General features: G+C 43.2%; 2 protein-coding genes across 2 annotated transcripts in view; one reads left to right on the top strand and one right to left on the bottom strand.

Moving 5' to 3' along the window:
* The window catches only part of LHFPL6 (LHFPL tetraspan subfamily member 6), a 243,764-nt gene that overhangs the window by 53,443 nt on the left and 176,795 nt on the right, over positions 1–13,526 (bottom strand). The gene's annotated exons all lie outside the window — the stretch shown is intronic.
* Positions 115–7,039, top strand: LOC131813951 (probable helicase with zinc finger domain). The gene is given in 4 exon segments (XM_059144523.1): positions 115–292; positions 371–2,891; positions 2,894–3,347; positions 3,349–7,039. Coding segments are annotated over 3 exon segments (5,817 nt in total). The 5' UTR covers positions 115–292; positions 371–445; the 3' UTR covers positions 6,266–7,039.

Here is a 13,526-nt window from a genome sequence, read left to right as displayed (position 1 = left end):
GCAGTCAGACTCAGTAAGGTGTGCAATGGGGAGCATTCTCCACGTGTGCCTGTTCTTTCCGGTCATTATTATTAGACTGGTGCTAAAGCAGAAAGATAAGCAGCATGGAAGTGGATCCAAGATGGCGTAGAAAGTAATGACAGGAATTGGATGAAGTAATTGATCACTAAAGAACTACAGTGCTGGTGAGATGTGTAAGATTGAGGCATTCTATTGACATTTGCCTTCCCCAAAACAAAAAACAAAAAACAAAACTTGGGAGAGGAAGGTGGACGTAAATCAAGATCCTTTTGTGTTCTCAGCACATCTGAATTTGCCTTTTTCCTTTCTTCTGTGGAAATTCTCCTTGTGGTAAAAATATTCCTGTAAGAAATTATAAAGAGCTCTGATGGGCTATTTGGGTGATACCCAGTGCAGTGAACTGCAGGATTTTTGTCCCTGAGTCATGGAAGACAGAAGAGCTGAGAAGTCATGTGAACAAGCGTGTGAATCACTTAAGAGGCAGGACTATGAAATGACCCTCAAGCACTGCACAGAGGCCCTCCTTTCTCTTGGCCAGTACTCCATGGCTGACTTCCCAGGGCCATGTCCACTGGAGATAGAAAGCATCAAAATTGAGAGTCTTCTTTATAGAATTGCCTCATTTTTGCAACTGAAAAACTATGGGCAAGCTGATGAAGATTGTAGGCATGTGCTGGGAGAAGGCCTGGCCAAGGGAGATGGGGCCTTTCAGGCAGTGCTCTGCTGTATGCAGCTGAAAGGAAAGCTTCAACTGGTATCCAGCATTCTTGCCAAGTCACTGACAGGAGAGTCCCTGAATGGGATGGTCACAAAAGATTTGACAAGACTAAAAACACTTCTCACAGAAACAGAGACAGCCACTAGTAACGTCCTGTCTGGATATCACGTGGAAGACTTGGAAGGGGGATCTTGTAATGGTTGGCATTTCCACCCACCACCTAGGGGAATCACAAGCAGCGAGGAATATACTTTGTGTAAAAGATTTTTAGAGCAAGGAATCTGTAGGTATGGTGCGCAGTGTACTTCAGCACATTCCCAGGAAGAACTAGCAGAATGGCAGAAAAGATATGCTTCACGCTTGATAAAATTGAAACAGCAAAATGAGAATAAACAGCTCTCAGGCAGTTACATGGAAACCTTGATAGAAAAGTGGATGAATTCATTATCTCCTGAGAAAGTGCTTAGTGAATGTATAGAAGGAGTAAAAGTAGAGCATAATCCTGATCTGTCGGTCACTGTCAACACCAAAAAGTCTCACCAGACATGGACCTTTGCTCTTACTTGTAAGCCTGCAAGAATGCTGTATCGTGTAGCATTGCTTTATGATGCTCATCGTCCTCATTTTAGTATCATTGCAATATCTGCCGGAGATAGTACTACCCAGGTATCACAAGAAGTCCCAGAAAACTGTCAAGAATGGATAGGAGGAAAGATGGCCCAAAATGGATTAGATCATTACGTGTATAAAGTCGGGATAGCATTTAACACAGAAATATTTGGAACTTTTCGCCAAACCATAGTTTTCGACTTTGGATTGGAACCAGTACTCATGCAAAGAGTAATGATTGATGCAGCTTCTACAGAAGATCTTGAATACCTGATGCATGCAAAACAACAGCTAGTAACCACAGCTAAGCGTTGGGATTCTTCTTCTAAGACTATTATAGATTTCGAACCCAATGAAACTACTGATTTGGAGAAGAGCCTTCTTATCAGATACCAAATTCCTCTCTCTGCTGACCAGCTGTTCACCCAGTCCGTTTTAGACAAATCGTTGACCAAGACCAACTATCAGTCACGGCTGCATGACCTTCTTTATATTGAGGAGATAGCCCAGTATAAAGAAGTCAGCAAGTTCAACCTTAAAGTGCAGTTGCAGATTCTAGCAAGTTTCATGCTCACTGGAGTTTCTGGAGGTGCAAAGTATGCTCAGAATGGACAACTTTTTGGTCGCTTTAAGCTTATTGAAACACTTTCTGAAGATACTTTGGCTGGACGGCTGGTGATGACCAAAGTCAATGCTGTTTATGTATTACCAGTCCCTAAAGAGAAGTTAGTACAGACCCAGGGAACCAAAGAGAAGGTTTATGAAGCTACTATTGAAGAAAAAACAAAAGAATATATATTTTTAAGGATATCCAGGGAATGCTGTGAAGAACTTAATCTTCGGCCTGATTATGACACACAGGTTGAACTTCAGTTTCAATTAAATCGATTACCCCTCTGTGAAATGCATTATGCGCTAGACAGGATCAAGGACAACGGGGTTTTGTTTCCAGACACCACTATGACTCCAACCATACCTTGGAGTCCTAACAGACAGTGGGATGAGCAGTTGGATCCTCGGCTAAATGCAAAACAGAAAGAGGCTGTCCTGGCCATTACAACTCCATTTTCAATACAGCTGCCTCCTGTTCTCATCATTGGACCCTATGGGACAGGCAAAACATTCACTCTAGCTCAGGCCGTCAAGCACATACTCCAGCAGCAGGAGACGAGCAGGATCCTCATTTGCACCCATTCTAATAGTGCTGCTGACCTCTACATAAAGGATTATTTACATCCATATGTAGAAGCAGGCAATCCCCAGGCAAGACCTCTCAGGGTATATTTCAGAAATCGCTGGGTAAAGACTGTCCACCCAGTTGTGCATCAGTACTGTTTGATCTCAAGCGCACATTCCACCTTTCAGATGCCACAGAAAGAAGATATTCTTAAACACCGAGTGGTTGTTGTTACATTGAATACTTCCCAGTACCTCTGTCAGTTGGACCTTGAACCTGGGTTTTTTACACACATTCTATTAGATGAAGCTGCCCAGGCCATGGAGTGTGAAACCATTATGCCTCTAGCATTAGCAACTAAAAACACTTGGCTGGTGACCACATGCAGCTCAGTCCTTTTGTTTACAGCGAGTTTGCCAGGGAGAGAAACCTTCATGTTTCATTACTTGATCGACTCTATGAGCATTACCCTGCTGAGTTTCCATGTAGGATCCTCCTCTGTGAGAACTACCGCTCCCATGAAGCTATCATCAATTACACCTCTGAGCTCTTCTATGAGGGCAAATTGATGGCCAGTGGAAAGCAACCAGCACACAAGGATTTCTACCCACTAACTTTCTTTACAGCACGAGGGGAAGATGTACAAGAAAAAAATAGCACAGCTTTTTATAATAATGCAGAGGTATTTGAAGTGGTGGAACGTGTGGAAGAGTTGAGAAGGAAGTGGCCAGTAGCGTGGGGGAAGTTGGATGACGGCAGTATTGGTGTGGTCACTCCATATGCTGATCAAGTGTTCAGGATACGTGCTGAGCTTCGAAAAAAGAGATGTTAATGTAGAAAGGGTGCTAAATGTTCAAGGAAAACAGTTCAGAATTTTGTTTCTTAGCACAGTGCGTACAAGGCATACTTGTAAACACAAACAGACACCGATTAAGAAGAAAGAGCAGCTGCTGGAAGATTCCACGGAGGATTTAGATTATGGTTTTCTCTCTAACTACAAACTTCTCAATACCGCCATCACAAGAGCACAGTCCCTGGTTGCTGTGGTGGGCGATCCCATTGCTCTGTGCTCTATTGGAAGATGCAGGAAATTTTGGGAACGGTTTATTGCCCTGTGTCATGAAAATAATAGCCTACACGGAATCACTTTTGAACAGATCAAAGCTCAGCTAGAGGCTTTAGAACTCAAGAAGACGTATGTGTTGAATCCACTGGCACCTGAATTTATCCCCCGGGCTCTACGACTGCAGCATTCAGGAAATACCAACAAACTGCAGCAGTCACCCCCCAAGGGGAAGAGCCTCCATCATACCCAGAATGATCATTTCCAGAACGATGGAATTGTTCAGCCCAATCCTTCTGTACTTATTGGCAATCCTATTAGAGCATATACTCCTCCACCCCCTCTTGGACCTCACCCAAATTTGGGGAAATCTCCAAGCCCTGTTCAAAGAATAGATCCTCACACTGGGACAAGTATTCTTTACGTACCTGCTGTCTATGGAGGGAATGTAGTTATGTCGGTGCCTTTACCTGTACCATGGACAGGGTACCAGGGCTGATTTGCAGTCGATCCTCGGATCCTTACGCACCAGGCAGCGATGGCCTACAATATGAACCTCTTACAGACACACGGACGGGGGTCTCCCATACCATATGGCCTTGGGCACCACCCACCTGTCAGCATAGGGCAGCCGCAAAACCAGCATCCGGAGAAGGAGCAACATGAGCCAAGTCGAAATGGTAAAAGTGATACAAATAATCCTGGAGCTGAAATTAATAAGATTCGAACACCAGAGAAAAAGCCTACAGAATCAAAACAGATTGATTTGGAATCAAATCCACAGAACAGAAATCCTGAGTCGCGTCCTGGTGTTGTTTATCCCAATACCAAATTTCATCGCAAAGATAATCTCAACCCGAGACACATAAATCTTCCTCTCCCGGCTCCCCATGCACAGTATGCCATCCCCAGTTGTCATTTTCATCCCCTTCCCCAGCTACCCAGACCACCGTTTCCGATTCCGCAGCAACACGCCCTGTTAAATCAGCAGCAGAGTAATTTGCCTGAACAACCAAATCAGATGCCACCCCAGCCAAATCAGGTAGTCCCGCCGCCGAATCCGCTGAACCAGCTGACTCCGCAGCCGCCGCCTCAGCTTTCTCCTGCCTATCAGGCAGGACCCAACAGCGCTTTCTTTAATAGCGCCGTGTCTCACCGCCCGCAGTCCCCACCCGCAGAGGCTGTGATCCCTGAGCAGCAGCCGCCTCCCATGCTGCAGGAAGGCCATGGTCCTCTGCGAGCCATCGCACAGCCCGGCCCCCTCCTTCCGTCACATCTGAGTAACTTCACTGATGAGAACCCCCCAGGATTGCCTGTAGGGGAGGCTTTAGATCATATGCACGGGAGTATAGCGCTAGAAACACTAAGGCAGCAGCAAGTGAGGTTCCAGCAGTGGAACGAGCATCACGCCTATCTCAGTCAGGGCAGTATTCCGTACCCGCACCATCACCGCCCGCATCCGCACCTCCAGCACCTTCCTCAGACGCCCATCGGATTGCATCAGCCCCCAGTGAGAGCAGAGTGGAAGCTCCCCAGCAGTGCCGAAGATGAAGCAGAAACCACAGACTCCAGGTTTCAAGACTTAATCAGAGAACTGTCTAATCGTGATCAAAGTGAAACACGGGAACTAGCTGAAATGCCACCACCTCAATCAAGACTTTTGCAATATAGACAAATTCAGACTAGGAGCCCACCAGCAGTCCCATCTCCCCCATCCAGCACAGACCACAGTAGCCACTTTTCTAACTTTAATGACAACAGCAGAGACCTTGAAGTAGCCAGCAACCCAGCATTTCCACAGCGCCTACCGCCCCAGATATTCAGCTCGCCTTTCTCGTTGCCATCTGAACACCTTGCCCCTCCTCCCTTGAAATACCTGGCACCTGACGGAGCATGGACTTTTGCTAACTTACAACAGAATCACCTAATGGGGCCGGGTTTTCCCTATGGCCTACCTCCATTGCCGCACAGGCCACCGCAAAACCCTTTTGTACAAATACAGAATCATCAACATGCCATTGGTCAAGAGCCATTTCACCCATTGTCATCTCGAACAGTATCTTCTTCTTCGCTCCCTAGCTTAGAAGAGTATGAACCCAGAGGACCTGGTCGGCCCTTGTACCAAAGAAGAATCTCATCTAGCTCAGTCCAGCCTTGTTCTGAAGAAGTAAGCACTCCTCAAGACAGTCTTGCTCAGTGTAAAGAGCTTCAGGACCATAATAACCAATCTTCTTTCAACTTTTCATCCCCGGAGTCCTGGGTAAACACCACCTCATCTGCCCCCTATCAGAACATTCCGTGTAATGGATCCAGCAGGACAGCTCAGCCCAGAGAGTTGATCGTTCCACCCAAGACCGTCAAACCCCCTGAGGATCAGCTGAAGTCTGAGAACCTCGAGGTGTCCAGTTCCTTCAACTATAATGTGCTGCAGCATCTCGGCCAGTTCCCCCCTCTCATGCCCAACAAGCAGATCGTGGAGTCAGCCAACAGCAGTAGCCAGCAGAGCTCTGGGGGCAGCAAGCCCGCCATGTCTTATGCCAGTGCTTTGCGGGCCCCTCCCAAGCCCAGGCCCCAGCCCGAGCAGGCCAAGAAGAGTAGCGACCCTCTGTCTCTGTTCCAGGAACTTAGCCTGGGGAGCTCATCAGGCAGCAATGGCTTTTACTCCTATTTTAAATAATCACTTTTTTCCCCCTCAAGGGAGAATGTTTTAATTTCTGTTTGTATCAGTAGAATTAAGATAGTTGGACTTCATCTATAGATGCACAGTTCCCTTTGTTTTAATATTAAATATGTTCTCACTTACTTGCTTTGCTGCTAGACTTGCGACTAATTTTTTAAAAGTATATTCCATTATTTTGCATTTTTGACGTGAGTCTTTTGACAGCTTTTATGTAGAATAAAAAATATTTTTAAATTTGTGTATTGTTACATATGTTTGCATCAAGCTAGCAGCTAAGAGGTTAATTGTGCAACTATAAAAAAAAAAGAAAAAAAAACTTTGTCTAAAATGTATTTAAAAAGAAAAAAAATTGTAAGTAGCATTTACATTTATTCAATAATATTACCATATGCTGGGTTTCTGTACCAGAAATGGCCAGTTGATGTACAAATGTATGTTATTTTTGCTTAAATTCATTTAAAATTTTTTAAAATAAAGGGGCAGCATCTTCTAAATACTTTAAGTTTTATCAGCTTTTTTTTTTTTTTTTTTTTTGGTGACAAGATGCTGCATTCTAAAACTTTTATAGTTTTAGACTATGTATGATGTGCTGTTGTAATCTCCATCCACTGTAGGATAGAGTTAAAGGCATTCTTTGCAGGTATATTTTGTATGCCACTGTTTTTTGTAACATGAAAAAACATTGGCATATTTAGTTATTTTTTGGACAAGCTATACTTCAAGCTTGTTTTTAACGTTAATTTGATAGTGTGTGTGTGTGTGTTTTTTTTTTTTAAACAAATCATGAAGCTGAAAAATTTTTAGGATTGTTGGTGCTTAGTAGACTTGATAACTATTTTAAAAATGCGTGAATTTAGTAAAATCCTTTTTTTCTCACTAAAAAAAAAAAAAAAAAAAAAAAGAAGAAAGAAAGATAAGCAGCATGAAAATCTCAGCTTTTCAGATATACCTGCATAGGCTTTTTAATCCCCCTGATTTTTTTTTTTTTAATTTAGGTTTCTCAGTAGTATATCAAGAGTTCGACTGCCAAATCATTCTCATATTTTTCCTGAGTTGCCAATACTCTGCTGCCATGAGCCATCAGTCCAAATCCTTTATATGGCCATGCGTGGTTCAAGAAAATGGTTAGGGTGTGGGATTAAGGCTTCAAGGGTACCATGGTTGAACTCCATAGGGCCAATAAGCTTGCCTCCAGCAATCGCCTTCATCCTGGCATCTCAAAAACAGAAGCCACTGGTCGTGAGAACCACTGGGAAGACAGGGAAGGATCCAAACATATGCTTTTAAAAAAATCAACACAAATGATAAGCTGAATGGGAAATGGATTAATTACAGAACAGATTTCTTGGTGACAGTATCTGTTGTCAGAGATGGTAGCCACTAGCTAGCCACATGTAGCTATGGGGCCACTTGAAATGTGGCCACTGCCAACTGAGATAGGCTAACAGAGTAAAATACACTTGCATTACAAAGACATAATAGGAAAAAAAGGAAAACCTCATTAATAATTTTTATACCAATTACATGTTGAAATGACACTACTTGGATATATTGAACTACCAAAAAAAATGTTCATGCTTCTTTTTGCACTTCCAAATAGAGCTCCCAGAAAAATCTTAAATGACATATATGGCCCGCATATTATTTCTATAGACGCCACAGACCACGATCACAGGCTCTATCTGTAATACAAAAGGGCTCAGAAAATGCTGACTCATGAAAAGCGAGTCTAAAGAATTATCTGCTCTGAAGGCAAAAGAATCCTCTGGCAACAAAAGCAGATGAGTGGCGGGAACTGGAGTAGGCATCATAAATATCTCGACTACTGAGAGCAACATAAAGGGCTAGCCAGCCGCTGAAGCTACATAATCTAGCAGTATCAAAAAGAAATCAAACGCAGATTTCAAAATCCCTGCCTTGTCTTTTGAACTGACTGTGGGAAAGCGGCTCCCACAATCTGCCCGCGGTTGGGGCCGGGAGTCCCGAGGTACTCAGATCCTCACTTTGATTTCTCTTGATCAAAGATGGCACCTCATTACTGAAAAAGAGCCAAAGGCTCCTGGAAGGAATCCCCCCAGTGGGGTATACAATGATCCAGGGAGATAGCATGATAATTCGATAATTACATCCAAGAGTTTTCTGAGTACTACCTAAATCCCCAGATATTGAGAAATAAGGAAAATTAGGGATCGATACATTGTTAAGACTTGGGAGAAGCGATGTTTTTCTCAAGTGGCAATTAAAGTCATTCACGCAGCCAGACAATGAAGGCATTTGTCGGTTTAGAAAAGGGAATATCCAACCAGCTTTTAGCCTCTTCCTTCATTTCCAAGTTTCTGTCCTTATGCACAATAAGCTCTTGTGTTCTATAAATATGCAGGAAGGGAAGTTAATCGGTGTCAGCTTTCTCATCCAAGAAAGATTTTATCCCTGCCTCTTCTCCAATCTTTCCAGGCTTAGAGATGACCATCATTCCCTTGTTTTGAGGTCTGTAACTTCATTATAATCAGTGTGATATTGTGCATATCCTAGTTGCCTTAAACTTGGATGCCCTGGAGTCATTAGCTAACAAGCTATGGAGAGTGCCCAGGTCAGAGTGAGCGGTTAACACCCAATCAGAAAGAGCCACAGCCTAGACGTAGTTACCAGCTCTGCCATTATCCGTATTATCGATCAAGAGTAGAAATTTGGCTAATACCAAATAAATATCAACTGTGTGTTTGTACTGGGAAAGTGATGTTTTGTTCATTAGCCTAACGGATGTAATAACATGATCTCATTAGGCAACATTTCAGATATTCAAAATATGTGTGTGAAAAAAAATCAGTTAGCTCTGCCCCCACTGTCGCATGAAGAATCTAGCTGGGCCTGTATCCTATATCCTGTATCCCTTAGGCCTGATTCCTGTACCTCTCGGAGAAACAGTGCCTGTGGTTGCATCCCTAGTTGGATCTGTGCCCAGCCATTGGTGTATAAGCATTTCTGATTTATGATGCCAGGTAGAAAGCCCAGAAACCCGCCATGTAAATGCTGTTGTTTGTCTCAAGCACACCTTTCCTATAAGGGAAGGTCAGTGCATCTAGAAATACAGAGAGCTGAGACTTTCTAGAGCTTAAGGAACAAAGTGTAGGAACTGTTTTGTGCCTGCTTTACCAAAGGCTTTTTGTTAAACTAATGTCTGATAAAATTGTTTGAAATCTACTTGTTTTACAAGATGGTAGGCAGGTGATAAGGCAGTGACTTTTTTCTTACCTCCTTAGGACTTCCTGGTTACTACTCTGATCTAACAAAATTAACTTCAGCACCCTGTCTGGCCAAACTGCCTTAGGTCAGGTAACCTCTGCCCCATTTTTTCACACTGATCCTGCAAAGAGCCTTTTTTCAGTCCTTGAGCGCAATCCTTCCTGCTTCCAGGACACGTGAATTCTCCTCTCCATTTTTCACCTGGTCATCTCCTTTGTACCGTTTGGGTCTCAGCTCAAATCACTGGTTCTCAAACTTTGCTGTGCATTAGAATCACCCATACAGCCTCTCAACTACCCACAGCCCGGATCACACCCCATGCAAATTCAATCAGGACGGCTGGAGGTGGGGACCAGGCATCAGTATTTTTTAAGCATTCCCTACGGGATTCCATTGAGCGGTCACTTGGGAACCCCTGGCTACAGTGTCATTTTTCTTAGCACAGATATCTTAATCCCTGCCCCTAAATTTAGGTTCCTCTATAATTTAGTTTCCCAGGTCTTAGAACTTTCGACATTTTCTTATGTAATCATCAGCTGTGCCATTTCTGTTTTGGTGCTGTCAGCCTCCTAGACTGACGTCCTTCGAGGGCCAACACCTTGACTGGTTTTCTAACCTCAGCATCTGAAGCAGCTAGTCTGATGCCTCGTCCTCAGGAGATGCTCAATATCTGTTTGTCAATAATGAATAAATCAATGAATTCAATATTTGCCAATTCATGGAAACTGTCTCCCCTCAATTCAAATGAACCAACTCATCAAACATTTGAGTGATAGGTGTTACCAGTTTTCTAACAGGTACTTTGGGATGACAGGAGCGAACTGTGATCTATTTGGGAATAGGATTAATGCAAAGGAATCAGAAGTGAAGAAGGCAGAATTATAAAAAACAAGGGCTTACGCCAAGTCCACTGAGTGCAAGGTAGTGAGTGACACAGATATATGGACCCTAGTTCTTCCAAACTTCTGTGAGTGAACTTGGGCCCAGACAGTCAAATTTATGTCATACGGCACAGCCAGCCACCGTCCATCCCAATGTTGCCTCATTTTGCTCAGATGTTTGAATTCCATTCCCCGCCAGTCCTCCTGAACTTTATGCAGCGTCTGCCGAAATCACCAGCACTTTTTCTTTCTTTTTTTTAAAGGGAAGGGTGAATACAATTTTTTTTGAAAGATTTTATCTATTTATTTGACGGAGAGAGAAAAATCACAAGCAGGCGGAGAGGCAGGCAGAGAGAGAGGGGGAAGCAGGCTCCCCACCCATCAGAGAGCCCGATGCAGGGCTCGATCCCAGGACCCTGAGACCATGACCTGAGCTGAAGGCAGAGGCTTTAACCCACTGAGCCACCCAGGCACCCCTCCCCAGCCCTTTCTTTATGTGAATCAGAAAACTAGATTCACTCATAAAATGGGGAAGAAGTATCTCCATCTTGTAAACTGATTGTCATCTTCATTTAGTTTTGATCAAGCCTTTGGAATGATATTTAAATAACTAGCCTGATGAATCATAGAGCTGTGTTAACAGAAACAGATTTGTTTGTGCTCGCTAAAATATTTATTCTCCTCCCATTTGTATTCCTATCTTCCACCCAAATCCTTGACGATGTAAACACTTTTGGGGGCTGTCTCTACAAACCACAATTCCTGCGTCTGGCCTGAATAGATAACTCCAGAACCCAAATTGGGGGCAGGGGGCAATATATGTTCTTGCTAATTTCAGCAAGCTGACATAGAAACAAACAGACCAAAAGAAGTTCTCTGGTCCCTATGCCTCGTAGCAGAAGCAGGGTGCTGCAAATTAAGGTAATGTTCATTGGCCACATCGGAGGGAGAGGATGAATACATTCTAGAGAGCTCTGGAATGAAAGAAGGCTTGTAGTAAAAGTACTAATGAAGGACATGCAAGATTAGTCCGAGTTGCTTGGAGGTAGCAACAGCCGTTTCTCGAAGCTAAATCTGAATTAATGGTGGGACTCATCGTTTTAAAGCAAAGCATGGAATTTGTCCAACTGTTCTTGCAGTGGCTAACATTAAGGAGGTCTTGTGTGTGTGACTGACGGCCATTTATTTTTTGGCATTGTCACTGAGCTCCCCAGAGTTCAGGATGACTGGGAAAGGACAATAAGGCGTCCGCACAGTTTCACTCAGGTCCGGCTCAGTCCTGCATCCTAAAAGGCAGCAGAAATTCTTTCCCAATCAGGGCTTGAGACTATTAGGGGAAATGTTGTCCAGTTGGGGGCTTTTTCTTTCAAATAAACAAATACACCGTTTGAAGAAGAACTGTGTCAGGTGAGTACGACTGTGTGACTTTTAGTACCCCCAGGATGGTTTTTGTGCATAGTTAAGATTACCTAGAAGTTATTCTTTGAAAATACATATTCCTGAAGTGTCTCCATCCAATTTGTAAAATTTTTTTGTCTCTTGAGAAATTTAGCAACTATTAACGATTTCTTTCAAATTGTTAATTTGATTGATTATAAATTGGATCTTTGATTAATAACTACTCTCATTAGTTAATCAAACTTTTAAAAAAAAATTATTCATTTATTTGTCAGAGAGAGCGCAAGAGAACACAAGCCCGGGGAACGGCCAACAGAGACAGAAGCAAGCTCTGCACTCAGCAGGGAATCCGATGTGGCACTTGATCCAGGACCCTGGGATTGTGACCCGATCTGAAGGCATATGCTTAATGGACTGAGCCACCCAGGTGTCCCAAACTACTACTACCACTACTACTACTACTACTACTTCTTCTTCTTTTTTAAGATTTTATTTATTCATTTGAGAGAGAGAGACAGAGACAGAGAGCACAAGCAGAGGGGAGAGGCAGAGGGAGAATCAGACAGCCCTCTGAACAGGGAGCCCCACACAGGGCTCGATCCCAGGACTTGGAGATCATGTCTTCCTCAGTGAAGATCCTCAAACATTTAAGATACCAAACACATTCAGATTTCTTAACACAAAACACTTAATATTGAGGGGGTGATTCTTGTCAACATTGTACTTTTTTTTTTTTTTTTTTTTTTTAAATTTTGAGTCTTATGAAGACAACCAAGTTGCCTTAAACAATTTTGTGGTCATGCTGACAAGCAAAAGTTTGAGCCCACACACTCTACCGCGAGTGATTGAATATCAACCCACAGGTTTTAGCCTAGAGGTAAACTCTGGGACTGCAAGAGATCCAGGGCAATTTTTCTCTTCACCGTCGTCAACATGGCAAGGAAGTTTTGTTTCGACCTTCACTAGGCCAACATGGATCTCAAGACCATGCCCTTCAAACAGGTGATCTTATAGACCAGAGCTCCACAGTAAAGTCATATCTTTATTTAATTTTCTTTACTGACAGAATCTGGCAACCCACATTAAGCTCAAAGCTAATAGTCTTCACTGTCTCCATTTTATTTGTGTTTCATGGATACTTAATTTCTTCATTGGATTGAATGAATCCATTCCCTTTAAAAAAAAAAAAAAAAACAGGGCGCCTGGGTGGCTCAGTGGGTTGAGCCGCTGCCTTCGGCTCAGGTCATGATCTTAGGGTCCTGGGATCGAGTCCCGTATCGGGCTCTCTGCTCAGCAAGGAGCCTGCTTCCCTTCCTCTCTCTCTCTGCCTGCTTCTCTACCTACTTGTGATCTCTCTCTCTCAAATAAATAAATAAAAAATAAAATCTAAAAAAACAAAAAACAAAAGACAAAAAACAAAGTCTGTCCTGGGAGCTCCTGCTTAAGCTCTGAGTCTTGACTTTGCCTCAGGAAATGATCTCAGGATCATAAGATCGAGCCCCCCTCGTTAGGCTCATGCACTGGGCATGAAGCCTGGCTAAGAGTCTCTCTCTTCCTCCTTCTGCCCTTCTCCCCTCTAAAAAAATAAGAAAAAAATTTTAAAAAGTCAGTGCTGACCAAGTAGTTAGTAATTTTTCCAGTCTCTCCACTACTGTTACAGATCTGCCTAAGAATTTCTAGGGTAGAATCTGGTCTTCCAGACCAACTTCCTGAGTGGCTCATATACTAGACGTAGC

This window comes from Mustela lutreola, chromosome 13 (assembly GCF_030435805.1).
Source record: "Mustela lutreola isolate mMusLut2 chromosome 13, mMusLut2.pri, whole genome shotgun sequence".
Classification (NCBI taxonomy): Eukaryota; Metazoa; Chordata; class Mammalia; order Carnivora; family Mustelidae; genus Mustela; species Mustela lutreola.
Note: the sequence above shows the minus strand (reverse complement) of the source record. Positions and strands in the feature narration are given on the sequence as shown.